General features: G+C 37.0%; 3 protein-coding genes across 9 annotated transcripts in view; 1 reads left to right on the forward strand and 2 right to left on the reverse strand.

The window, feature by feature from the left end:
- Positions 1-2857: 2857 nt before the first annotated feature.
- Positions 2858-7849, reverse strand: LOC117329740 (60S ribosomal protein L9-like). Its single transcript, XM_033887844.1, has 5 exons — positions 7744-7849; positions 6549-6599; positions 4677-4882; positions 3620-3833; positions 2858-3005 (listed from the first exon to the last, which is right to left on the reverse strand). The coding sequence occupies exons 2-5, from the start codon at positions 6592-6594 to the stop codon at positions 2905-2907; spliced, it is 567 nt and encodes a 188-aa protein (XP_033743735.1). The 5' UTR covers positions 6595-6599; positions 7744-7849; the 3' UTR covers positions 2858-2904.
- The window catches only part of LOC117329739 (protein YIPF5-like), an 80742-nt gene continuing 61349 nt past the window's right edge, over positions 7802-27194 (forward strand). The window contains exons 1-4 of the mRNA XM_033887842.1: positions 7802-7861; positions 10150-10276; positions 12787-12959; positions 13376-13410. Coding sequence (XP_033743733.1) covers positions 10170-10276; positions 12787-12959; positions 13376-13410 — 315 coding nt within the window. The 5' untranslated portion in view covers positions 7802-7861; positions 10150-10169. The remainder of the gene's footprint in view (positions 7862-10149; positions 10277-12786; positions 12960-13375; positions 13411-27194) is intronic.
- LOC117329737 (leucine-rich repeat-containing protein 24-like) overlaps positions 16140-27194 on the reverse strand; it is a 57292-nt gene continuing 46237 nt past the window's right edge. For all 7 annotated transcript variants that reach the window (XM_033887840.1, XM_033887837.1, XM_033887836.1 and 4 more), the window contains exon 2: positions 16140-23726. In XM_033887840.1, the coding sequence (XP_033743731.1) occupies positions 21292-23325 (2034 nt within the window). In that variant the 5' untranslated portion in view covers positions 23326-23726 and the 3' untranslated portion in view covers positions 16140-21291. The remainder of the gene's footprint in view (positions 23727-27194) is intronic.

Genomic DNA, 27194 nt, shown 5'->3' on the forward strand with positions numbered 1-27194 from the left:
AATTAGAATGAATTCCAATAGAAATAAAAACAAATAAAAGTCAAAAATGTTATTTCCCTATATAAACTAAAGTAAAGTTTAACCCCGGGCCCCCGGGGTTTTATAATTTATGCAATGCATTTCAATGTTAAGTTTCGTAAATATTCAACATTGAAAATGCATCTTTGAGATTTAAATATGTGTTCATAACGGTCAGCGATTTGGTAATGACGAGTAGAAAAATGAAATACTGCAAATTCCTTAATTTTTGAGAACATTATTTTTTTGATGATTATTTTATGTTACAAGAAGCTGAATTCTGAGAATTTGTCCCGATATATTAACCATGGTATAACAATATGTCGAGTATAATATGCAATCGACACTCCTCATTGATGCACATGTAAAATTTCACATTTACTGCTAAGAAAGGGTTTTTGTATAAATTGTACAAACACAATTTTATATGTTTCCTGTTTTGTTGACCTGTTTGTATAATGTATTGAGAAAGTTTGTTTTTGTTACCTGAAGTAACGGATCACTGATTAAATATTCAAAACTCTTTAACACAAAATTATCTTTTTATTACACCCATACAACAAATTCAGGGGGTTATACTGGAATTGGGTTGTCTGTATGTCTCGACATAAAGTTTCATCAAATCTTTGCGAAAGTCTGTGGATGTGGAATATAAGTTGTCAAATGCCAAGATGTGCACTTGGGCCAATTCTATGGATTCACCCAATTTTTCAAGCAATTATGTCCCTTTGGCGGTGGCCGAGTGCTTAAGTTGTCCCGACAATTTATCGCTAGCCCTCCACCTCTGGGTTGCGAGTTCCAAACATACGTTTGCCAGTTGCCAGGTACTGACCGTAGGCCGGTGGTTTTTCTCCGGGTACTCCGCCTTTCCTCCACCTCCAAAACCTGGCACGTCCTTAAATTTAAATGACCCTGGCTGATAATAGGACGTTTAACAAAATAAACCAAACCAAACCAAGTCCCTTTACAAAGATTGTAGACCAAATCTTGCCTGACCATCTTCTGGTACTCCTACCAATTTTATCCAAATGATGTAAAAATCACTGGAATAGTCATCACACCCTGAGCAACTGTAACTATGTTTAGCTCACTCATCCCAAGGGCAATCAATCTTATGCTGTGTTGTGGTGTCCATCGTCCTTCCATCCAACTTTTCCCTTTAAATACTTCACAATAACCAAATATCTGAAAGGTCACCATATAAGGTCATTAGAAAGCAGGGCTACACAGTTTGTTCAAATGAATGCCCTTGACTGATATTGAAGGCCACAGGGGTCAAATAAACCAAAATCTTCTTCTCAATAACCATGTGGCCTGGAATCCAACTTGTTCATATAAATCATGTCGACCAACTTTCAAGGTCACAGTGGTCAAATATATATTAAAATCTTAAAACAAACTTCTTCTCATTGCCTTAGAGGCCTGGGATTCTGATATATAGCCTTGGCATGCTGGGATGAAGGATAACAAAGTTTGTTAAAATGAATGACCTTGGCCTACTTTCAAGATCACAGGTCAAATGTGTAAAAATATCGAAGACTTCTCTTTAACCAAGCCCAGGGTCATGATGTTGGGACAGTAAGCAGGATGTGATGAAGAGTTACCAAATTTGTTCAAATAAATGACCTTGACCTACTCTGAAGTCGCATGGGTCAAGCATGTTAAATTCTTTAAAAGCCTTTGATTGAATGAGAGCCTGGGGTTATATCTAGCCAGCAACATGCTGACATATAGGGCTACAAAGATCGTTCAAATCAATTACCTTGACCTACTTTCAAGCTTACTGACGACAAAGAGGCCCAGGATCATATATATTGGACCAGTAGCATATATAAAGGGCAACAAAGACAGTTCAAATAAATGACTTTACCTACTTTCAAGAACACAGGTTAAATGAATTAAAATTGGCTAGTTTCAAGATATTTAAGTTACCTTACTCTCCTATTAGAATGAACCAAGTATTCTGCTTTAAATAGCATCCATATCACCTTTAAAGATGCATGAGCAATAGACAATTGGGCCTCTTGTTTCGACTTTCCTTGTCTGGATAATCCATCCTTATATTGTAAAACTTCATTTGTAGTCAGCACTTTGTTTCATTTGCATATTTTTGAATCCGTTATGTTCCCTCTTTGCTCTGGCCAATCTCTTGACTGGACAACTCTTCCTTCAATTTTCATTCATGGCTACAGGCATTGAAGACTTTGACAAGTTAATATTCAAGGAAGAAAATTTAGACCCATGCACTTTCTCACATACTTCACAGGGTTATATGCGGTTGCCAGGGAAAAGATCACTCTATAAAGACAGCTGACACGCGCTATATGTCGCTGCTCACAATAACGTAACATCATTTTACGTAGAGTAACCATGTCGTAAATGATGATGTCATTAACTTCGATATGCATTCGAAGGTGCATTGAAGATGGCGTAATAAAGAAACTTTCATAAAAGCTTATGTTTGTTTGCAAATATGTGAGAAAATAATCAAACATGGGTCTGTTCCGCAGACAAGGACATCTCGGCCCTCGTATAAGAGTTTGGCTGGCCAGCACTCAGTAAGCCCCGTGTTGACTAGCCAAACTCTTACACTCAGGTTGAGATATCCCTGTCTACGGAACAGACCCATGTTAGATTCTATTGATATAAATGTCCTTGAAATACGACCGACTTACTCTTGGTTCTTCCAATATCCCCTTTTAAACGTCGATATAAGAAAACAACGATGGCATGATTCTGCAAAGGCCCCCACACCACACATTTATCACCTGTGTTTTGACATACAGTTGGGTAAAGCACAGTTCTGTCACCATGACCAATAACAAAAGAAATTCAAAACTGATATTTCCTTTTTTTTTTTTTAATTTAGCAATCAGTACAGTCCCTTTATTCTGTGACCACATTGGTCTTCTCAGAAACGTAGATTCCGTCCAAGAACTTCCTGATGTCTTTGTCCTTTACTGTAGTGGACTGTTGCACCAAGGCAGCTGAAATTAATACAATGTCTTCATTATAGCATTTGTCATAGTGGTCATATGGGCAAAATCAAACTAAACAGACGTCAGAGTTGGCATTGAAGCCATCCCTATAGCCATCATTTTATCTAAAAAGGACCCCATTTATAAAAAAAAATACCCAGTGCAAACCCTGGATATATTTGAGATTAAACAATTTTTGGTGGTAATTTTAGAATTTGGACAATTCCATGGGCATGGCTATTAATTAGGATGGGAGAGTTGACAGTTCAAGGCATCAAGTTGACAAATGACATTTCACAACTTCACAAGTCATAAATATAATTCCATAGGGGTTTGAAATTACAGGGGTCATGACTCATGATTTACTCTTAAAATTCTCAGTAAACCCTAGAAACTTTGGAACTCCATACAGACTTCATTGAAGTCATTTTGAGACTTCTCGCTACTGCCTAATTCAAAATTATAAGACCCAAGTGTACAGTTAACAAATTGCTGTCGTCTTTCCCTAAACAATAATTATTTGTCATGTCAGATATAAATTCAAGTGTGCTAAAACTTTAAATTCTTTAGCTACATGGATAGCAGACTTTGTACAAGTCAGATTTTGCGGTAAAAAAATGTACCCGATCTGGACACCAGCTCAATGTCATTTCCCTGGATGTAGAACTCGTCCTTCATAGAGGGGGAGGTGGAGAATGACACTCCTGGCAACATGTTAACTTTACGGGTGTACTTCTCACCAAGGAAGTTCCTAACCTCCACGGAATTTCCACCATCAAGGATGGCAATGTTGATTGGGAAATGAGCATATACTGATCTCATTTTATACAGGTAACCCTGTAATGACAAAGGAAAACATTTCTTAAATCAAAACAATTTCTTTAACAAATACATGCACAGAACTCTAATTTCAAAGCCGGATCTAGTTTGGTCTGTGAGAACTGCTTATTTTCTTAGTATATGAATATTAGACAAGTGCAATCAATGATTGCGAAGGCTCACCAGTGGCAGCAATCACTATGCATTCATTTTTTATGTATGTATAAGCATGTCATTTGGAAATTGTATGTCATAATATCGCTCCTAGACCTCTAATGGATGTATAAACCAAATAAGAAGGGTGTGGACTTACAAGCTTTCCAAAACTAACCCCCAAAATCTTTAAAGTGGGTTTTTGTGTCAAAAAAAGTAAGTCCACTAAATGGTAAAATGCCAAAAACAAATCACAATTTTTTTCTGCTTCACTCCTGGATCCTAAATGAGTGTATAAACCAATTTAGAAGGGCATGAGGGGTATACTTTTGGACTTACAAGCTTTCCAAAAATTTCCTCCAAAAACTTTAAAGTTTACTCATAACCGGTGAGCTAAAAATGGCCGGGCAGATTTCTTTTGGATAAAGAGGGGCACTTGAAAATCCTTGAAGAATATCATTTAAAATCTCCCAATGGTTTTTTCTCTCACTCTTTGTTTATACATATTGCCTTTCATTGATGTAGATTTGAGCATTCTGCAGAAATTCTCGTGTCAAATTTACTGAGTGATGGGTTGTAAGGCCTCTATAACTGAAGTCCAAGTCCTATAGTGTAGCTTTGTACTGACTAAGGACTCCATTTTCTTAGATTTCAACAGATCATATCATGTTTTTTTGTCGCGAAAAAGTTTCCTTTGTATGACCTTACCTTGGTGACCCCTTTCATCATGTTCTCAATATGACTGCACACGGTCCTGACAGCAGCCAGTTCCTTGTGCTTGCCGTACCACTTCTCAACTTTGATGGTGTTCTTTCCGATCATACTGATGTCAACTGCCAAATGACGGAAGCTTCTTGTGAGAGTGCCCCTCGGCCCAGTAATAGTTACCTTGCGGGATTTCACGGAGCCAGTGACTGGTATAAAGAAAGATATATACATCAAAATATGCAGGAATAGCATGACATGAAGGAGAATGATTTGTGATGATTTGATACATTGTGATGTCCACCTATAATTACTGATCAGATACAACATAGGTATAGTGATAATTTGATAATTTCTATATTGTGATGTCTTTTGACATCATCTGTGATGATTTTTTGTATCCGTCAGTATTCTGACCCTATTTATCAACTAGGCACTGAAATAAAAGCATGTTTCAATTTTCACTTTTAACTTCTGTAAGAAATTACGTTAAACTGGAATCACATTGTAGTGTTACATTCAGTTGAACTGATCAATATCAAATTTCATCATGATCTGTTGAATTTCTTAAATCCAAACAAAAACAAGAGGCCCATGGGGCCTGTATCGCTCACCTAGTTGGATTAGACCAAATGTCAAAGTAATGTTCTGACATGTTCAATTTGTTTTATTTGTAAATCTCAAACAATGCTATATATGGTTATAGAAAGGGGGATCCCAACTGCTTTAAAGATTAATGAAGTCCAGATTCTTGAAGGTCTGACAGACCTCAAGAATTATTTTTAGAACATGCATTCATCACTTTATGACTAGTAGCGATTTAATGAATTATATTTATTTCCCCCTGTTGGGCCCTGCCCCTTTGGTCCTCTGGGGGTCAGAGTCACCAGTGATGCGAAATCTGTTCCCCTTCCCCCAAGGATGTTTCTGCCTAAATTAGGTTAAAATCCATTCATAACTTTATGACAAGTAGCGATTTGAAGGCATTACCTCTATTTCCCCTATTGGGCCCCGCCCCTTTGGCCCCTTTGGGGTCAGAGCCACCATTTATGCAAAATCTGTTCCCCTTCCCCCAAGGATGTTTCTGACCAAATTGGGTTCAAATCCATTCATAACTTTATTACTAGTAGCGATTTAAAGGAATTACCTCTATTTCCCCTATTGGGCCCCGCCCCTTTTGCCCTTCGGGGGTCAGAGTCACCATTTATGCAAAATCTGTTCCCCTTCCCCCAACGATGTTTCTGACCAAATTGGGTTCAAATCCATTCATAACTTTATGACTAGTAGCGATTTAAAGGAAATACCTCTATTTCCCCTATTGGGCCCCGCCCCTTTGGCCCCTCGGGGGTCAGTGTCACCATTTATGCAAAATCTGTTCCTCTTCCCTCAGGATCTTTCTGACCAAATTTGTTTAAAATCCACCGAGTATTTTATGACAAGTAGTGATTTAAAGCAAATGTTGATGGACGACAGACGGACGCCGCGCCATGGCATAAGCTCACCGGACCTTCGGTCCAGGTGAGCTAACAAAAAGCATTTCAGTGGATATATATGCCTATTTGGATGCCAGTAAATTAATTGTTTTTCTATATGAATCCAAATTCAGTATAGTTTAACAATTAAATCAGCAGCATATATATTTACAACTGCATTTACATAGGAACCATATTTCCAGTGCTGGGAAACATATTATGATAAGTGGGATATGATAATATTCAATATCTTATAAGAAGTAGGATCCACTGTAGTGCAAAAAAATATCTTGAGGACTATAATATAGGAGGGAACTGTTTTGGGTACAAAATGACAATAACAAAAGAATCTATGTGTACACATACCAGGTTTCAAATAAGTCAAAACAATTGCAACACTTACGCTCCAGTGGGATCTTCACAAGCTGGTTACTCTGCACGATCTTCATGCTTGCTGAAATTAAATTTTAGAATACATTTAATATCTTTACATGCAATACTTCAATTGGACATTGAATTGCTATTATAATATTTTGTTTTCAAATTTCAACAATCAATTATTTCAAAAGGAAACAAAACAATAAAGACTGCATACTCTCTTGGAGTGTTTGTATTCTATTTTTGAGTGCATATAGCTATAGTTTAACAGTATATATGTCAAAATTCATATCAAAATTTAGGATTTTAGCCCATTTGATTGATGTTGGAACCTCCTCTATTTTGGCTATATAATTATATCATGAACAACTTTTTAAAGTTCCCCCCATTGCCATGCATGCTTATTCCTTTTTTCATCTCACTATGGTCTCCGTCTAGACCTAATCTTGTTGCATTGTATGACATTGACAAACAATTTGGATGTAGGATTGCCCATTTATACTATTGTATCACTAATCAGTAAAAAAATTTTGCAGCATTTTGCTACAATGCTCATTTCTTTTATTAGAGATGACATGTGTTTCGGCTCTGGAAGGCTAAATGTATATTTTCATTGGAAACAGTTGCATGTGTCAGGGTCGACATATACATGTACCAATGATACAAGGAATTTATATTAATATTGAAGACATCTGAAACCTTTAAACGCTGATAACACGTCTCGGCTTCTGTTTTTATCTTTACTTTTGTCATATATAGACTAATGCTTCTACATCCCAAAATTTTCTCGCCCAATCGTCATTTTGAAGACTAACTAAATCATAATGGATATGTTCATGTCAAACGATGAATCAAAACAGAATCGTGAAATATATTTACATTAGTATTTTCTCGTAACTGTAGCCAAGCGGCATGATCTTAACATTAACAAACACGCAACGACATCAACCAATTCCAATGAGAAAGTATGTCTGGTTAATATTTTAGATGTTAAACGTACTCTAGTGAGCGAGATTATGAACAGAAAATATTTCATGAAAAGCAAACGACAAAGTGTTGGAACATTATTGGAGATAATCTACGGTCTCTAGGATTAAAATATGAAAAGAAACAGATGGAGATATCCATTGTGTATCACAAGGGACATCCAATTTGCAACGATCTATCTATTTATTGCTGATTTGGGTAGATTTTAGTTGCATGTTATTTCTAACTCATACCTATGTGGTATTGCCTACCGGAAAAGGTAGTTTACCGGAAGAGCTCTCCTGTGTTGACTGTCAGAGCAACTTCCGGTAACAACACGTCGTCTGTCCTGAATCACAGATCTCCTAAAAGGTGATTTATGTTTTTATTAAGTATTCTACCACACGGAACATTATTCTTTACTCGTAAAAGAAAGTCATATTTCGCAAACTCCAGAAAATTGGCATGAACCAAATGTATATGGCTTGAAATACACTATAATTCATCCGCCATAACCCCCCCCACCCCCCCCCCCCCCCGACTCTTGAAACAGAGTATTATATTTCGACTCATTGTTAGAGAACACCGTCAATGTTGATTATTATGTGTCTCTTTCTGCTAAGGGGCATGCAGGAATGGTTAATGACAGTGATACATTGCCTTGTCTTGAAATTTTCTAATCTTTTCATTAGCTTCTCATTAATTAACAGATTAAGTAGTCTGGTCACAGACGTTTGAAATTCTGACAGTAAATTGAGTTACATGTAGGCTATATATTAGGGTTTTGCCCTCAGTGTATTGTCAGAATTTCAAATGCATGTGGCCTGGCAAATATAAAATGTCATATTTATTAGTAATTATTTATCAGCTTAGGATAAACATGTACATCAGCTGTCTATAATATACATGTACTTACTAAACTTATAAAATGATGGACTGAATGTAATGTTCAGATTTGGTGTTTTCACAACTCAGAAGATATAATCTTGACACATTTTCTCAGTTGGTAGATCCAGGGACTAATCACACTGGAGACCCTTGTAGGTGGTCTCGGCCGTAATGCATTTTTTTGCTTTGGATTTCAACAAAGTTTATTAAAGAAACCATTTGTGAAAAAGGATGAGACAACAGGTTTATAGGTCTTAAATCACATATTAACCAGTATAAATCAACAGAATTTATATTAGAAGATGATTGAAAGAATTTACAAAAAATGACGTGTTATCAGATTATCCTAACAGTATATAGTTTATACACATGTATACATGTACTAGTTAAATTATCTTATATTTCTGTAACAACAGTTTGTGCCCAATCAAATCTGGCAGTGTCAGTAAGGAACTGTGGTAAGGAGTCTCAATTGAGATTTGGAGAAAAAAAAAAAAAAAAAAAAACACCAGGCAGATTGAGTAGTGTCAAAATATTGTCTCAGAATGTATATTAAATCCAGTGGTTACAAGTTAGTTCTTTGAGAATAATCCGAAAAAATAAATTGATGAATATAACCATATTCATGCCAAACAAGTTGCACAAAACAGGTACTGACCATAGGCTGATGGTTTTTCTCTGGGTACTCCGGCTTTCCCCTACCTCCAAAACCTGGCACGTCCTTAAATGACCCTGGCTGTTGATAGGACGTTAAACAAAATAAACCGAACCAGCACAAAACATGGTTGTAATAATAGAGGATAAAGCAGATTACAACCCGATTTGATCACATTGATGGGGCACAAGCTTTAGGACATTTTTGAAGAATCTTGCAATGATGACGTGAGACATTGACAGAGATGTTATAGACAGCAAGACACAACACAGGTTGTAGGAAATGAAGAGGTTTTGGTTAACGTTGTTTGTAGCTAGAGAACTGGATTTCTGGAAAAGATAGATACTTAAAAAGACAGACTAGTGGCACAGTTTTTCTAACATATTAGGAATACAGTTACCAGTCCCATTTATCTTCACACTTAACATTGAGGGAAATTTCCTGATCAGCAGAGTGGTGGATTGTGAAGCTGAGGGTTTGATCACTTGTGGAGCCACACAACCCAAATTTCAGTAACAAAAAGCTCAGAACTGCACAATAAACTGGAAATGATTGAGACAAATGACATACAATCTTAAATGGAAACACAAATACAATTATTTTTTTTGTATGTATTATTATGATATTATTGTGGCATATGGGCTAACCATGAAAGTTTGTACCCATGAAATAATTTACAGTATATTATGTCCAGTGTAAAATGATGACCTTGTTGGAGAGATTAATGTGTACATTTTCAGTGTCACAGGTGCTGAAGGTTCTGTTAGTGCATTAGTTTTGATGTATTCACATACTGAACTTTACATTTGTCAGAAAAAATTAACTAGAAAATGAAAATCGGTGCCATAATAATCTAGTAACTGACATAAAGATATATACATCTGCACAAATAGCTGTAAGATTACTGCTTAAATGTGTTCACTTAAAGTTAACAATTTTTGAAAGTTATTTTTAGAAACAAGTAACTAATGTTAAATTGATGTGCATGTGCACATGCCTATATGTTAATTTTTATTGTAAGCACATTTGAAAATAAATTTGAAATGTAACAGCTTACATTTTTAAAAAATAATCAAAAATTGCATTTTTAGATCATGAAAATATTGTTATTTTTAGGGAGTCATTACAAAGTTGACCATGTCACAAGATTTCGGCCAGGAGGGATTTTATAGCGGTAACTATGATGCAACCAATCAAGGTTATGACATGAACAGTGGTTCAACACAAGGCTTTGGACAAGATCCGTAAGTAGGAATTTCTTGAGATGTCAAATGTGTATGGAAAAGCTCAAAAAGCTTGTTCTTTTGATCATGATCTGTAACACAATGAATTTTTTAACCCTAACTGTTGAGGTCCCCTGGAGTGGACACCCGTCCTCATAGACATATGACCCTGGCTATCTGTGTCCCCCAAGTTACCCATCCTCATATGTTGGTTCCATTCTCTACACTTGTTCTCATTATGACCTTGGCTGTTATTGTCCCCCTAGACACGTCTCATATATATAGACATATGTTCCCACTAACCACTCGACCTGATATGACCATGGCTGTTGATGTCCCTAGACACCCGTTTTCATAGACACATGATCCAGGTTGTCAATGTCTCCCTAGACACCCATCCTCATATGACCGTGGCTGTTGATGTCCCCCTAGCGATACCTGTCCTCATATGACCATGGTTGTGGGTCTCGCCCTGGACACGTCTTCATATGACCCTAGCTGTTGGTGTCCCCCTAGACACCTGTCTTCATTTGACCATGGTTGTTGGTGTCCCCCTAGACACGTCTTCATATGACCCTAGCTGTTGGTGTCCCCCTAGACACCTGTCCTCATTTGACCATGGCTGTTGATGTCCCCCTAGACACCTGTCCTCATATATAACCCTGGCTGTTGGTGTCCCCCTAGACAACTCCATATATATATGTCTCTGACTGTTGATGTCCCCCTAGACACATGTCTTCATATGACCCTAGCTGTTGGTGTCCCCCTTAAGACACCTGTCCTCATTTGACCGTGGGCTGGCTGTTGATGTCCCCCTAGACACCTGTCCTCATATGACCCTGGCTGTTGGTGTCCCCCTAGACAACTCCATATATATATGTCTCTGTCTGTTGGTGTCCCCCTAGACAACTCCATATATATATGTCTCTGACTGTTGGTGTCACCCTAGACACCTGTCATCATATGACCCTTGCTGTCGGTGTCTACCTAGACACCCATCCTCATATGACCCTGGCTATTGGTGTCCCTATAGACAACTGTCCTCATGTGTCCCTGACTGTTGATGTCCACCTAGACACCTGTCCTCATATGCATATGACCAGGGCTGTTGGTGTCCCCTCAAGACACGTTTTCGTATAGACATATGACCAGCCAGGGCTGTTGGTGCCACGTTTCCCCTCCTCTTAGACACCTGTCCTCATATATATGACCATGACTGTTGGTGCCTCAAGTGACTGTAGCTGTTATTGAGATGTTAAACAATGCAAAACTAAAAACCAAACACAGTATTAGAGTTTTCTCTTGTCTGTATTTAAGGCACCGAGGTGTCTGAGTGGTTAAGGTGTCCCAACACTTTATCACTAGCCCTCCACCTCTGGGTTGTGAGTTAGAAACCTACGTAGGGGCAGTTGCTTGGTATTGACCATAAGCCTGTGGTTTTTCTCTGGGTACTCCAGCTTTCCTTTGCCTTCAAAACCTGGCTCGTCCTTATATTAAATGACCCTGGCTGTTAATAGGACGTTAAACAAAATAAACCAAATCATCTGTATTTTTGTTCAGATTTGAAATCTATAGCTGGATAATCCTGATCCTGACTTTTTATATGACAGTTTTGACATGATTGTTATGGTATTGCATTGTCTCTCCTTCTGGCACTCTCAACTGATCTCTTAGAAACTTGGTACGTTTTATTATCATTTATGTATTTGTGTTTCCTCAGCAGCTTTTTGATTCCGCAATTTTGGAGACAAATATTACTGTTTATTTCGGTATTTTGATCTTGCCAGGGCATCTCTCTTTGAAGAGTTATTGCCCTTTGTTTGTTTCAGTATTTTAGTCATGCCCAATGCAGAGATCGTCTGACTTTATTTTAAACCAATATCCATGAAACACAGTATGATTGCTACCATAACATGTAGTTCTGGTTTCATAAGTGGTATTTTGGTTGTACAATTCTTTTTACACTTCAATATTTTGATACCAGTAGAATTTATGTCACTTTGGCAGCAGACAGCCATATATTTTTCTGTCCTTTGTTTTATTTATCTTAATGTCCAGGATTTTGCCTTCTATTAACCAAATGTTATTGCTACTATTGTACATTGATGAGAAATATTTAACTAAATTAGATCTAGATGTCACATTGAATACTATGAAACGTCCTAGACGCTGATATCTAAAATGAAAATGTAGCAAGCCGCCATATTGTTTACATTAACAAGCTATTGAAAAAATATCACCTATTACTCCAATGGAATAAACATGGTATCAACACTCAAATAACATCAGCTTAGCCTGTCGACTAAAGTAGACAGCGGGAAGAGGGAGCTTGAAAGTATGTCGACTATAGTCGACAACCGTACTGAAAGAGTTAGAATTGCTTTATTTTACATATCTATTGTTACATTTAAATTTATATTGTAAAATGCTGCATGTTTACTAATCAATAATTGTCTTTCAAAAAATAAGTATGTAACTTAAACAAATGAATATTCTGTGATATAAAGCTTAATATTTGCTGACCTTTCCAGACAATTTGGTCAGTTTGACTACTCCCAGGGGTACACAGGAGACCAGAGTTACTCTGCCCCACAGAATGTCTACACGGGATCCATCATGACACCTGAGGTACCCAACACCTACTCGGGACCAAGAAGTCAGGGGGGCGGCGACAACTTCGAGGATGAACCGCCTCTCATGGAAGGTCTGTTTAAATGTCTACTGGTGTGATTCTGGCTCCAAATTTGAGTCATTTATTTCTTGGGGAAATTCAGTATTAAATGTTTGTTTTGTCATTGTTGCCAAACAGTTAGAACTTTCAAGATATGATTACACTTTGTAAACACTCACCGATAACTTCTAAAGCTACTATGTATCTTTTAATTAGTGTTTGACCGATGATAGAAAAATAATCAAAAAGATTAGTAAAAAAAATAATAAAACCAATAATCGATGATGATTTAAAAAGGCAATTAATCAGAAAATTTCCAGAATTGTTTGTAAATCTTTGGGTTTTTTTTATTTGAGTAAGAATCTGTGAAAATTATACCCAATATTAGGTGTGATGTTAAAGAAATATACTAAATGCATGCAAGCTCAAATTTTAATGTTTTGTTTCAGAACTTGGAATCAACTTTGATCACATCACGCAAAAGGTAAGTGACTGCTCTTGTCAAAGGATTAAGCATGGCTTGTAGGTAAATAGATGTTATACAATGTATAAATGTATTATGGATACTAAGTAAATTAAAGTTCAGTTCAGACTGGTAATTTGAAATAGTATAAGCTCATATTATATTGAAACCATATAAACAGCATTGTGATATTTTGTCCCCTTTAGTTAAAGTGGCAATTTGTCATTGAATGAGTTTTTAATAAGAGAGAGAAGGGAGATAAGATTACATTTCTTGGAAATAGACAAACAATACAAGGGACATAACTTTTGTATCCTTGTAGGATTGTAGTGTTAAAAAAAATAGAGGGAGATAACTCTTCCGTCCTTACTTTGAAATGTACCTGATCTTCATTTCCTTATTTTCTGATTTTATTCAAATTTGTTGCTTCATTTCATTATCTGTTCAAATATTACTGTATTTTTTCTTAATATTACATAATATTTTAGAACATTTTAAGGTAATTTTCATAGTTGTTACCTTTCAGGATTATGAAAATGAAATGATAGATTTTATGTGTCACATTGGGGAACCATTTTATTACTTATCAGGCTATTTGAGGAAATTTCTCTTTTACTTAGTAGGAATAGCACTGAATCATCAGTCTATAATCCAGGATTTGAGTCCTACCAGAGACTACATTCATTTAATCTTTTAAATTTTCTTTCCGTAAGACATATATCCATTTCTGTAATATCGACAGTCAGGATAAGTTTAATGTTTCATTTTGAAATCCCCTGAAAGAGTTTATCTTTTGTAATGTGAATTTAAACACCCATGCTAAACATTTACAAATACACAGGAGTTTCTTCAGGGTTTTAGTTCCACTGATTTTAAACTTCAGTGAGATAGATTATATTGCTAAGGTATTCTTAAAGCAGTTATTAGTCCCTTAATGGTGAAACTGGAGGTAGGGGAGTGGGGACTTTGTAGTTTTCCTTTCCATCAATTATGTATGTAACACCAAAGTTTCTCAGTGCCCTAGCGGCTTCATTCCTTAAAAGATTTTCATCAAATTTCACACAATGAAAAAGGACCATAATATCTCGGAGAAGAACATGTTTGTTGGATGTATATCAAGGTCGGCCGATACTATTTTCGATAAATCTTTGTCGATGCTCACACAGCTTCATTCCTTGAGAGATTTAATCAAACTTCAGACATTTATAAAGGACCATAATAGTTAGTCAGGGCCGATAGTGTTAATAGATTGTACTCAGTATGGTTGGGTTTCTTTACAAGAATTTCCAGCATCCATTACTGAATCCTGTAGAAGCCTCTTGTCAATATTTTCTAGAATTTGCCAATTTTTTCACCTCACCAAATTATATCCCTGGATATTTTGAAAAAAAAAATCACTGAGTGTTGAATTCAGCCCAGTTTCACAATGACCAGTAATCAAAACTCTATTAATACAATTTTTTTCCAGCGAATGTTTAATTCACCATCACATTTAAAATGATGGAAAATTGTTCCAGTATCGGGTCTATAACAAACACAGGAGTGGGGTTTGATTTGTAACAAACAGAAGTCTCCTCATATCAATGGCACTAACTCATTTGTGGAAGATTTGTTGGAATTGGAAATAAACTTTAGCGTCAGCCAGATGGTTAGTTCCCTGGGTTTCTGTATATCAGTAATCGTAAACTAGTTATATCAATGATAGCTGTGATAATTCATAGGTGGATGTTCCATTTAATGAGTGTCTTATCAGACCTTGTCTGTTACTGTGACTGTAGCATCTGTCAGCCTCCGAATCTCCAACATGTATCGGGCTTACCCTGCCTGGCTCCATACTAGTTAACACAGAATCACTTATTTCTGATAGGTTTTTTTTACTGGTACATTTTTCTCAGACTGTCAGCTGATTTATGTAAGCAATTTATCGGATTGTTTTAAGCAACACACTTGTGGAAACTGTAAACCTGTTCAGTTGTGAGATTTTTTTAATTTTTGTGGTGATGTGTTGAGAGAGCACTGTCTCGTCTGTCACCAATGTACAGAGCCTGGAGCATAGTGCGTGTTTTATTGCAACCTGTGAAAACTTCAATTCAAGTTCTTTGATTCCAAGACTTGTTTGATTCCATGAGTTGTATAATTCCAATTCTAACGGGGAAGTTCCATGAATTTTCATTTTCTGTCAAAATCAATAAATCCTCAGTTATCAGTTTGTGATTAAATTGTACATCAATTATATATACAGATAATACTTCAAATCTAAAAACAGAAGTCATATTTCTTGACAGTGCCTGCAAGTTAATTTTAATACTTTGTTTGAGACCATGGTATCTAGTATCAGTTGGTGATTAAATTATCGATTGCTGTACAAATAATATTTCAAATCTAAAAACAGAAGTCAGATATTTCTTGACAGTGCCTGCAAGTTAATTTTAATACTTTGTTTGAGACCATGTTAAAATTTTAATACTTTTTTTGAGACCGTGTTGTCTGTACCACCATTTCGGTTAGGCTGGTTGGTTTCCCAGATTGTTAATCTCAAACAATTTTCCCCGTATATAATTGGTATATGTATGTACCAGTGTTGCATTGAACCCAGAGTGCATTACAGTATCTTTACAAAGGTCACCACCTTCTCCAAATTACTAACAATGAGATTTAAATTTCACAAATTAATTGTTTTAAATTGATGACCTTTTGATAGATTTGACTGTGAACACCATGAAAGTTAAAAAGAAAACAAAACACGTTAATATTCTCTGAAAATGTCTTTAATAGCAATGGTAGATTCTATAAGTCCTGTTGAGCATTGATTGCGTGAATGTCGGTATGCTGTAAGCTACAAGTTTAAAATCAAAAACATTCCAGTGAAACCAAATGATCTGAACACATTGCCTCAGATTTTGATATTTTCAAAAGTGTTTGTATTTGCTTAAGATTTAAACTTAAAACATATTTTAAAAGTTATTATGCAAGTAATTTATTTTAATTGGAATCACAATTGTTTGGATTAACAATGCTCATCTATTAGATACAGTGATACAGGTAAACTGCTCAGATGAATTTCCTCTGCATCTAGGTGAGATATCAGTATATACATTACAACAACATAATTAGTCTGAGTTTCCTCTGACCCTGTTGCACCCGACTTAGACATTTTGACAGATAGATGTCTGTTGTCGACATCTGTCAGAATTTCAAAGTCCGTTGTCAGGGTCAGAGGAAACTCGGACTACAACATAATCAGCTCCCCAAACCTCTATAGCAGAGCAGCACTGTCCCAATAGCAAAAAGTTTACTAAGCATGAAAACATTACAACACTTATACAAAAAATAATAATAATAATAATGAAGCCATTGCTATGTTCAAATAAAAAGCTTTGGTCAAATTAGGTCTAATACAGTTATTGCAAATATGAAACACATCCTAATTTTGAAGTTTCTGACATCAACATTTAGTGTTTAAGAAAAGAAAATCATGGATGGTAGGGGGTAGGAATATTTGGGGGTGAAGAATGGAAATTGTGGATGTTTAGGGGGGTTTGTGTAGAAAGTAGAAATATTTGGGGTAAATTAAGAAAAGAAAAGCGTGGATATTGGTGGTGGGGGTATATTTGGGGAAAAGAAAAGAAAATTATGGATGTGTGAGGGAAGGGGAGAGGAGGATTTTTAGGGGTGAAGAATGAAAATCATAGATTTTATGGGGTAGGAAGATTTTTGGGGTAGATTGCAGTGAATCATTTCAGCTTGAAATGTTGAAAGAAATTTGTGAGAAGTGAAAATGGACTTTAACAAACAGAAAGATCTAGATGTTAAAATGAGAAATAAGGAACTTCTGGAATGAGGGCAGTTATCCCATGAATGTAAGAGCCCAGTTTATTATTTATAAGAAGTATGGCTTACTCAGATGCAGCAAGCTGTTGTGGAATATTTGTCATATTTTGTCCTTCCAGTTCCCTCCCCTCCACCATTCTTCTCCCGAGCATTCCTTTTGCCCCCTTCCCCTCCCTCAGGCTGTAATCATAGAATAAGGAGGGGGCCGCAATTGTAACAGACATATAAGACAGAATTTCCTCTCCCCAAAACCTTTGTGATAAAAATCTCGTGTCACAATAGACTATCTGGTAGTTATAGACAGTGGTGTATTCTGTACATAACTGAATTGTATATGGATTATTGTCATTATAAGTTGTTGGTCTGTTTTATGTGGATTTTCTTCTGTTGAGAACTGGGTCAAGGTGATTAAAGTGGGATTTGAACAAGAAGTATTTTATTTTGTTTAATTACGTTTGCGCCTTACATTTGTCACGGGGACAAAGGTGGCGTCACACAGTATTACTAAGACATTTATCAACATTTTATGGAATACAATATTAAAATCCAGTATTGTGTTCCGTAGTTCATGACTGTATGAATGCATGTGTACTGTAATTCATTGCTTTATGAACGTAACTAGAGCTGTTATCACCTGCGTTCCATTGTAAACATTTCTGCCAATTTGACAAACAAACAATAAATACTACGTTTAATACCAGCTAAGCATATATTGCACACATCAAATTACAGGGGTCTCAAAAACATGGACAAAATCGTTCTGTTATTATTTTATTCTTATAGATTACTCTAGCTACGAGTTTTGGCACAAATATATATGTTTAATCCAAGGACGTCAAGTTGAACCATGCAGTCATATTTTAAGATGTCATTTGAAAATTATTTGCTTTAAATTGTTTTTCAGAACATAAATGTCTACTGAAGCATTAATTAAAAAAGCAATTTTATGCAAATTATATTACATCACCAGCAATTATCATACAAACAACTTAATATAATTGCAAAAAATATAACACAAATTCAATATAATGTATACAATAGCTGTTTAGTGTTCAGACATTTCAAGATTCAAAATCTGTACTTAAAGAGAAAAAATGTTGATAACATGTTTCTCAAAAATTCAAATTATTCCTCAAATTGTTCTGGTATTTTTCAACATTTTCATATATTTCTAAAATATTTCTCAATGAGAGTTTGCTTCAAAGACCCAGGCCTAAAAAATACCTGTGTTTCGCTAACCCTACTTACTCTATATTTTTGTGTCCATCCTGAAGTTTTTTTAACATTTTCAAGGAAGGACTATTAAAGTCGAGGTTCCTTGGCTATATAACCTTACTATCAACTATTTAAAAAGAAAATGAAAAATTTCTGCTTCTACCTGCCCAATTTTGTTCTGGCTTGTATTAGTGGAAACACATTATTTATTTAGATCTTTTTAGTCATTACATGTATCTTATTTGGTCATCATGATTTTAACACAAACCTGCCTAAAGATTTAGGAAATTAGCAAAAAGAGAAAGATATAGTCATTTAGTCAAAAGTGGAAACGAATCTACCAAGATCTGGAATGTGTCCTCAAAATTGTTCCTAACATCACTGTGACAGGGTCTGCCATTGCTTGTAAGGAAATTTGTGTGTGTAGATGTTATTGTAGAATTTGTAAGAATTTTGTAAGGAATCTTTACATAAACCTGATGTAGGGTTTGTTTACATAGATACAGTTCCTATTGGTCCCAGTGTTAGTTTAATTGGACAGTTATTGATCCAGCTTCCTGTGGTGTCCTGTGGCTTCCTGAGCTTCCCAGCTTCTGTAGCTCTAGATACAGCTGTAAACTCTGAGGGATTGGTCCCCGCTACAATTTGGCAAACTATAGGGAGGCACCTGTCATTCTTAATTTTGGGTATAATTACGTAGTATAAAGGTTCCTTGTAACCCTATAACATACAAACTGATAACTACATGAAATCTTATTGCATATTATTTGTTATTGTTTTTTTGGGGGGGTTTGGGTTTTTTTTTTAACAGAAACTGGATTTGAAATTGTCCAGAATACTCAGGACGTCCACCCAGTTGATCCTTGAAAAACCCAATTTCAGAAGTCAAATCCCTATTTTTCTCAGAAATCTGAAGGATCAAAACATATAGACGTATCCCTATAAATCCAAAAGTCAGATATCATTTCGGGGAAACAAAACATACTCTCATAGGTCTACTGGGTGCCTAGAAGTCCGAAATCATGCTTTTTTTTGTTTGAGGCGAATCAAGTTGTATAGCTTGATTTGTGTGAAATTATTGGCAAAGAAGTGGAGTTGTTCAAGTTGACTGTATTCAGATGTACTGTAGGTGTTCATAGTTGTGTTTATGTTAGAAGCAAGTGGACCTGACGTTACTGGCACCTTTGCCATTACTGTGGTATGTCTACAGAAAAAAACAATGGCCGACATCTGGATCAGACAGCCATCTGGTCCCCGAATACTCTACACCATCCTGGATCTATTACAGTCTGTTAACACTTGATTGTATTGCACACTTTTAACCTTTGACCTTTGAAATACACATCCTGAAAACTTGTGTATATTTGTTTTATATTTTTATCATTAAACCTGTGGAGGATATGATGCACGGCATGATATTTTTGATTGTTTAACCTTTGTTTAGTATAATTTCTTGGGGTACTAGGATGTTGGGATGGGCTGTGTGGGCATTTGTTGTGTAGTTTTATAATCAGATTTAGATTTAGGAAAGATGAAGCTCTCAGTTATCATAATATTTGTGTATGTGCAAAAGATGTTTACCGATTGATCACGGAAGTGTTTGTTTTAATTAGCATTTCATAGTTTAGAATAATTTCTGATTCCTTCTCTCGGTCTAGAATTAATTTTTTTTTCAAACTATCTTAAGTTCTAAAAGGACTTTTTCTTTATTTCTTAATTTTTTTTATAATCAATATTTCTAAATCTTACATAAAATAGTTTAAATAGAAACTTCAAAAAACATTTTGTTAGATCCGCCACAACAAAGGATAACAATTGTTTGTGTGCTGTTTTGGAATTCTGTGGAATTTTTGCCTAAAGGAAATGTTCCGTTCTGGGAAGTTAATTAAGATGCACAATCAATGGAGCTGGAGAACCCATGGCTGGAACAGAGATCCCAACCGTCCATGGAAATGTGATTATAAACACAGAGGGGTTGACTGAACTCATCCTAGTGCAGTACGATTCATAATTCATATACCTTCATCACAAACTTACACAGACAATTGGCTTCAGAGCTTTTTGTTAAGAATGCTTTATTGATTAATCAAATATTTGCCAAATCGGTGAATGTTTGACAACATCGCCTTCTCCCACAGTGCGACAATATACTGCTCGCGGGTAATTAGGGATGTTTCTTTGATTAATTCTTAGGGGAAAAACAAAAATCAAGTTTGCTTTTTTCAATAATTGCTACAGGCTTGAAATGGAATGTTATTTGAATCTGTGCCCATTTAGCTTAACTTTTAAGCATAATTTCAAAAATAAAATATATTGGTTTTTGTTGGTGATGAATCCAAGTTATTGAAATATTGTCGATGAATTTTGAAAAGACATTTCATCAATTTGTAACAGTTTCCAAATATTAATAATTTTAACAGTAACAATTTGAGGTCAGACATGGTTCATAAATTTGAATCGCTGTACAGTACACTTTATTAAATTCATGTGAAGCATTCAGAAACATAATCATAAAAACTGTATGTGGACATTCAATACTGTATTTGTAGAGATAAAATCACTAAATTATGCATTTATATTGTAACGCTCTGAGACTCCTATCCTGTAGGTGTTCCATTCTAAAAGGATAAAACATTTATGTACCGTACAGAGACCAGCCAATTTATTCTGGCTAGTAACAATATCTCGTTAAACAATCAATACCGCAGATACAAAAATAGACTTTCATGTTTTATCGAAAACAACAAACTACACAAGTTACATACAGAAAATAACAAGAGCACTGAGAAACACTTTGGCCGGCGACGCCCACAGAGGGTCGACGCCCACTTTGTGCCACAACCACATCCTGCGTGGTCATACAGCGGTGCCGAATTCGTCCACCGTGCCAGGTTTGGGGAGCGAGAGTTTAGGAATAGTGTCACTTCCACTACTGCTGGTGTTCGACAAACACATACTGTCACGGGAGTTGAACACACGCGGGGGTTTCTTAGGGGGCAGCACAGGCCCAATGTTGCTGGCAGAAGCACTTTTGCTACGTACGGAGGGGTTGAGGGGCGGCGTGGAGGTAGGTTGTTGAGAACTATGTGACATAGTGCTGTAGGGTGTATATGATAAATACGTGTCGTACGAACTCATTGAGGGCAAGTAGCGCGAATTAAGCGTGTGAGACTTCGGAAAAAAAGCGGGGGTATATATAGAGCTCCCCGTGCTCGTTTCGTAAAGTAGGTCATGCGAATCACACATGATCGGAGAACAGTTGTCCAGAAGGGGCGACGTCGACTCACATTGCGACCCGTCACTTCCTTTAGTTCTATTAGCCCCAGTATATAACTGAGTCATCTCGTCCGGTTCAACATACTCGGACTTGAACGACACATAGGTATTGTTTTCTGATTGGTCCAAATTTGACCCTACAGGTACCTGGTCATATAATGGATGAGGGTCATAAATGGTGTCACGGTCATAAGGACCACGTTCTTGAAGCTCTGTTGCCATAGATATTTCAGGCTTTTCATAGTCTTTACACTCCATTATCTCGGAATGATTGAGAACATTCGTCTTTAGATGTTCCTTAAATCTCTTGCTACGTTGTTCACTCCTTCTCTTTTGCTGTCTACGGCACTTCACAATTGCAAAAATTATAAATCCCGAAGCTAAAAGTAAGAATATGAATCCACCAACTACAGACAGGGCTATGGTGACAGTGTGAGAATTTTCAGGTGTCTGATTGGTCAGTTCTGACACAGGAAGTGTATAAGCTATTGGGTCAACTCCATTAACTGTCACCGTGAATGCGATCGCTACAGGCCCTCGGGCATTTTCAACTGAACATTTATATTCTCCGATATTACTTTTCTGGAAATTGTTGATAGAAAGAATACTTGTAACAATTGTTGAACCCTCAGTCACAATGACATATTTTTCAGTATCTGACGGGTTTAAAACGTCCCCGTTTAATGTCCACACTGGATCAACGTGTGGATTTGCCATGTACTTACAATACATTTGTGTTTGACCTCCGACCTCCAATACCACATCCTGTCCGCTTGTGTACATACTTATCTGACACACAAAGTCCCTCTCGGTCAACGTCGAAAAAGCACGTGCCTGGAGGTCGGCAGGACCCTGACACACAGGCTGACCCTCCGGAAATATCCACTGGAGGATGTTATCTTCACTCTGATTGGTCGATTGATGAAGAAGGTAATCCTCCAGCCAACGAATTTTACAATCACACACCCATGGGTTATTATACAGCTTAAAAGATGTAAATCTATGGGTGAAATATTGCACTATATTTTCATTTACATATTCCAAATTGTTATGCTGTAATTCCAAATTTTCGAGATAATCCAAATTTTTAAAAGCATCGTCGGCAACACTTTGTAAATAATTCCCATCCAAATGTAAATCTCTCAGATTAACAAGAGGTGAAAAAGCCTCAGGTTGAATAAGGTTAATCCGATTCCCACGGAGGCTTAGTTTCCTCAGCGACGGTAATCCATCGAAGGAGGCAGACGGCACTGTAGCAAGTTGATTGCTTGACAAATCCAGGACTTGTAATTGTCCAAGAAGAGAAAATGCATTCCGTTTAATGATCCTTATGGAATTGTTTTGCAAATAAAGTTCTCTGAGAGTATCATATTTTGCAAATGAACTAGCTCCTAGCTCTGCCAGTTCATTGTTCCGGAGGTCCAATACTTTAATGTTATGATGCAGGTCGAAGGGAATGTGTTGTAGTGCACGGCTGCTACAGTTAGCTGAATAATAGCCATCCTTCATGTCGTACAATTCCGCACACGGAACGTGCATCAGGTTGACACAAGGCACCAGCACAACGATCACGACACACACAAAAACACGAAACATCTTCTCAAAGCAGTCCATGGTTTAACCCATTCTACAGCATTCACAGCCCTCCTTGTCTGTGTGTCTCTGAGACCCCAGTGTATCAGTATGCAGTATTGACGATATTCTAGCCAGTATCACTATGTACCATATCTCTGACAGAACATTGAGCCGTTACCATTAATTGTTGAGCTTTTAGAATTGTGTCCAATCTTGTTGAGTCATTCCCTGCGACTGTCACCAAGCAGATACTTGGAGATTCTCCACATTGATCTGGACAGAGCGTGGTGGTGGTGGTGGTATAGTATGCCAGCCCTATACACTGGTTAATATGAGACAAGTTGTGTGTGTAATTTGTAATCAGGCTGCGTGGGTTCACTCTAATCCTGCCGTGGTATTTTACTCCTCACATGGTGGGCTGCTACTGTCAGCATCTCAACCTACAACACATGAATAGAAAAGAAAATTGATTCCCATCTATATGTACATATACAGCTTCAGCAGCAATAGTAGGCAAAGCTCTAAGTCTGCTTTTGTGATAAATGAAGTAAAAGTCCAACCAATGTTTATTGGGAAATTTTAGAAATTTTGTGAAATAAAAGATTGTGTTTACTGGGCTGTCTCATTTAAATTTAAATTGTATGTTTTAAATGTATGAAGGGATGCATTTCAGGAATTCTGTAAAATCATTGCTTCTATGTAATGGGGCTGTTTCCATAAATATCGGCTTACAAAGCTTTCCAATATATCATTGGTCCTGTAAAATAAGGAACTGAAAACCATTTTTTGAATATCTACCAGCAACATTGATTCCAGGGTAATGCTATTAGAAGTAAAAATCCCATTGAAAACAAACAGTAGTTGGAATATTCCAGAATTATCATGAATTTGATTTCTGAACAGCAACACATACTTTGAACTTGGTTGTATGGGTCCTGGAAATCAGTTTTAGGATTACCAGGAATTAGACTCTGTAAACATTCCCATTATTTTGGCTAAAAATGTCCATACCGAGAAAACAGATGTCTATTAAGATGGTCTAACATGCTGGTCTGTCTGTAGTGGTAACTCCGATCTCTACAAACTTCCTGTTTCTGTGATCACCAGAACACATGTACAGACATTTACTGGGGTATAAGTGGTGCCCCTCCCCCTTCTCGACCCCCATTTTTACCCCTCAATCCCCCCCTCCTTAAGTGGTTATCCCCCCTCCCCCTCCTATACACACAGGGAGGTGAGGTTACTGTCTGGGTGTAGGATTCACCTTATTAATCACTACAAATTAGTTAGGTGTTTATCTCATTTTCGAGAACCCCCCAATGGGAATCTGATGAGGGAGATTCTAAAAGTCTGTAGGGATACTCTCAGACCTCTGAGATGATGGACACTCTGGGTAGGCAGCCTGGGGATCAAATGAACACACAGGGAGTTGATACTCCGGCTTAGGGTAAAGAATAAGCTTGTTTTTTTGTTTATCTAGTTTAAAAAAATTCTGGAGAGTAAGAAGCTTATGTTTAATCTATTAAATTTTAACAGAGAAAGCTGGGTAGGTTGTGTATGTATTGAAAACTGGAGAATAGTGTGTAGAATAATGATATAATGTGTTCTAGTGGCAAGGGAGTATAGTGAGTTATATGTATGATAGTGTTTTATCTGGACCATCATCCAGAGCTGTTGAAATAGTAGGGGTGGAGAGGAGGGAGCTTGGGAAATGGGAGGGATGGAGAGGGGGGAGATTTGGGATCTGGGGAGGTGGGAGGTTTGGAGGGAGGGGGTGGATAGATGGGGGTTGGGGACGTGGCAGGGAGGGGTTGAGAGGAGGCAGCTTGGGAAATGGGAGTGATGAAGAAGTGGGGATGGGAGGGGGGAGGTTGGAGGTAGGGGTGGATAGATGGGGGCTGGGGAGGTGGTGTGGGGGCAGGGGAGAATGAGAGTAGGGAGGGGGGATGTTGGGTCTGGGGAGGTGGGAGCGGGGGGAGGGAAAAGCTAGGGAGCTGGGGGCAGGGAAGATGGAGAGTAGGGGGAGGGGGTGGGGGGGTCTGGGGAGGTGGGAGCTGGGGGAGATGTGGGCAGGGGAAATGGAAATGGAGAATTGGGGGGGGGGGGTGCAGAGTAGGGAGGGAGTTGGGGAGTAGCTAGGGAGACCAGATCAGGGGGTCCTGATAATGTGTCCTGCCATCTGTTCCTATCAAGATCCCCAAACCCTTTTTACATGAGGCAGATACTGGTAATGACTTTTGCAGATGAAACCTCATAATCAGACCATGTAATCAGAATGGAGTGTAAAAAAATGGAGAAGTGAGTCAATTCGTCCCACATTTCGTGGGAAAACTGAAAATTAGTCATGCCTAAAATCTCCAGATGTCTTGTTTGGGGTTTTTGAGTTTCAACAGGTAATAGGACGCCAGCATGCTAGAGAAAATGTCAAAACAAAAAGGAAACGTTTTATTTTGTAACACTTCAGTGGATTTCATTGTAACCGATGGACCATCAAAATGTAAAATGTTTATAAAATAAAAAATTGCATGATTTAAATGGCATTAGTCATTTAAAATGTCATTAGATTGGGATCAGTAGTTGAACTGTTCAGAATAATGGGGTGTCAATTTCATACAGTTGCTCTAGAAAATACCCAGAGCAGGTTTTTTTTTTTTTAATTTAGAATTAATAGTGGTTAAAATTAAAGGTCCGATTATATTAGAAATATTAAATTTCAATATAGATTTAAATTACCTGGAAAATGTCACATTAATACATCAGTATGAAGGATATACTTTTTTACTTTTTTTTTTATTTTTTTCAATATTTATAAATCTGATACTGTTCTGGTTTTTTGCAGGAAATATGTCAGTCAGAAAATTCTTTGAGATCTTTTTCTCACTACAATTGTTTCGACAATTCAATTTGAAAATTACATCTTAAAGACAAGAAATATTGTAATATACCAGTATTTGAAATTAACATTTCAAGAAAATATCTTATGAAAAGTTGAATTAATCCCACCAGGAAAATTGACAAGCATTTGAATGGGTACTTCTACAGCATCCGGCCCACTTACCGAGAAATCAATCCCTTTCTCGCACTCTGTGTATGACTAGCGTTACATGAGCACGATTTCTGGCGTTACATAAGCACGATTTCTGGCAGTGTGTATTGCTGTAGGTTAAGATATTGTTTAGTGTTGGGTGAAGACCTATTGAGTCTGGTTCTGACTTATCCACTTGTAGGAATACATCATATATATCAGATTTCTTGAAAGTTTTCCTATTTATTTCAAGTGGAACCTGGATAATCAGTCTCCATTTCTCTGAGAAATTGACAAAATTCCTGGGAGAAATCATGAATGTGGATCCATATAGCTTCAGAATTTTTTTTATTTATATGTACTACTTGGGTGTTTTCAAGGCGAAAATGGTAATGTTAGGCATTTTGGAGACTTCTGGTCGCTTATTGGAGAGTTATTGTTATCATGGGAACGAAAAATTGTGGTCGCTGGTCGCGTAAACAGAGGGTCGCTTAATAGAGTTAAAATATATAGCGAAAACGCTCGGGAGGAATTGAAATGGTCGCTTAGAACAGAGGGTCGCTAAATAGAGATGGTGGTTTGGACAGATTCGACTGTATTATTATTTTTTTCCCCCATTGGAAAGCCTTTCTAAGACCGAAGACTATTTTTTATTTTATGAACTGCTAAAAAATAATGCTGAGTTGTTAGTATTACCCCAATACTTCAATATTTATTGGAATATGGGAGATATATGGGTCAAGTTATATGAAATGGACTCTTGTCTTCCTTCTGATAAGACTTTATGACATGGTCAGTAGTAGAAGGGGTCAAGGACCCTGTCCTTTGTTGACAGAGTTACTGTCTTTTCATTGAGAAGCTGACTTGTGTGTCTAAAACTAAG

Source organism: Pecten maximus, chromosome 6 (assembly GCF_902652985.1).
Source record: "Pecten maximus chromosome 6, xPecMax1.1, whole genome shotgun sequence".
In the NCBI taxonomy this organism is placed as follows: Eukaryota; Metazoa; Mollusca; class Bivalvia; order Pectinida; family Pectinidae; genus Pecten; species Pecten maximus.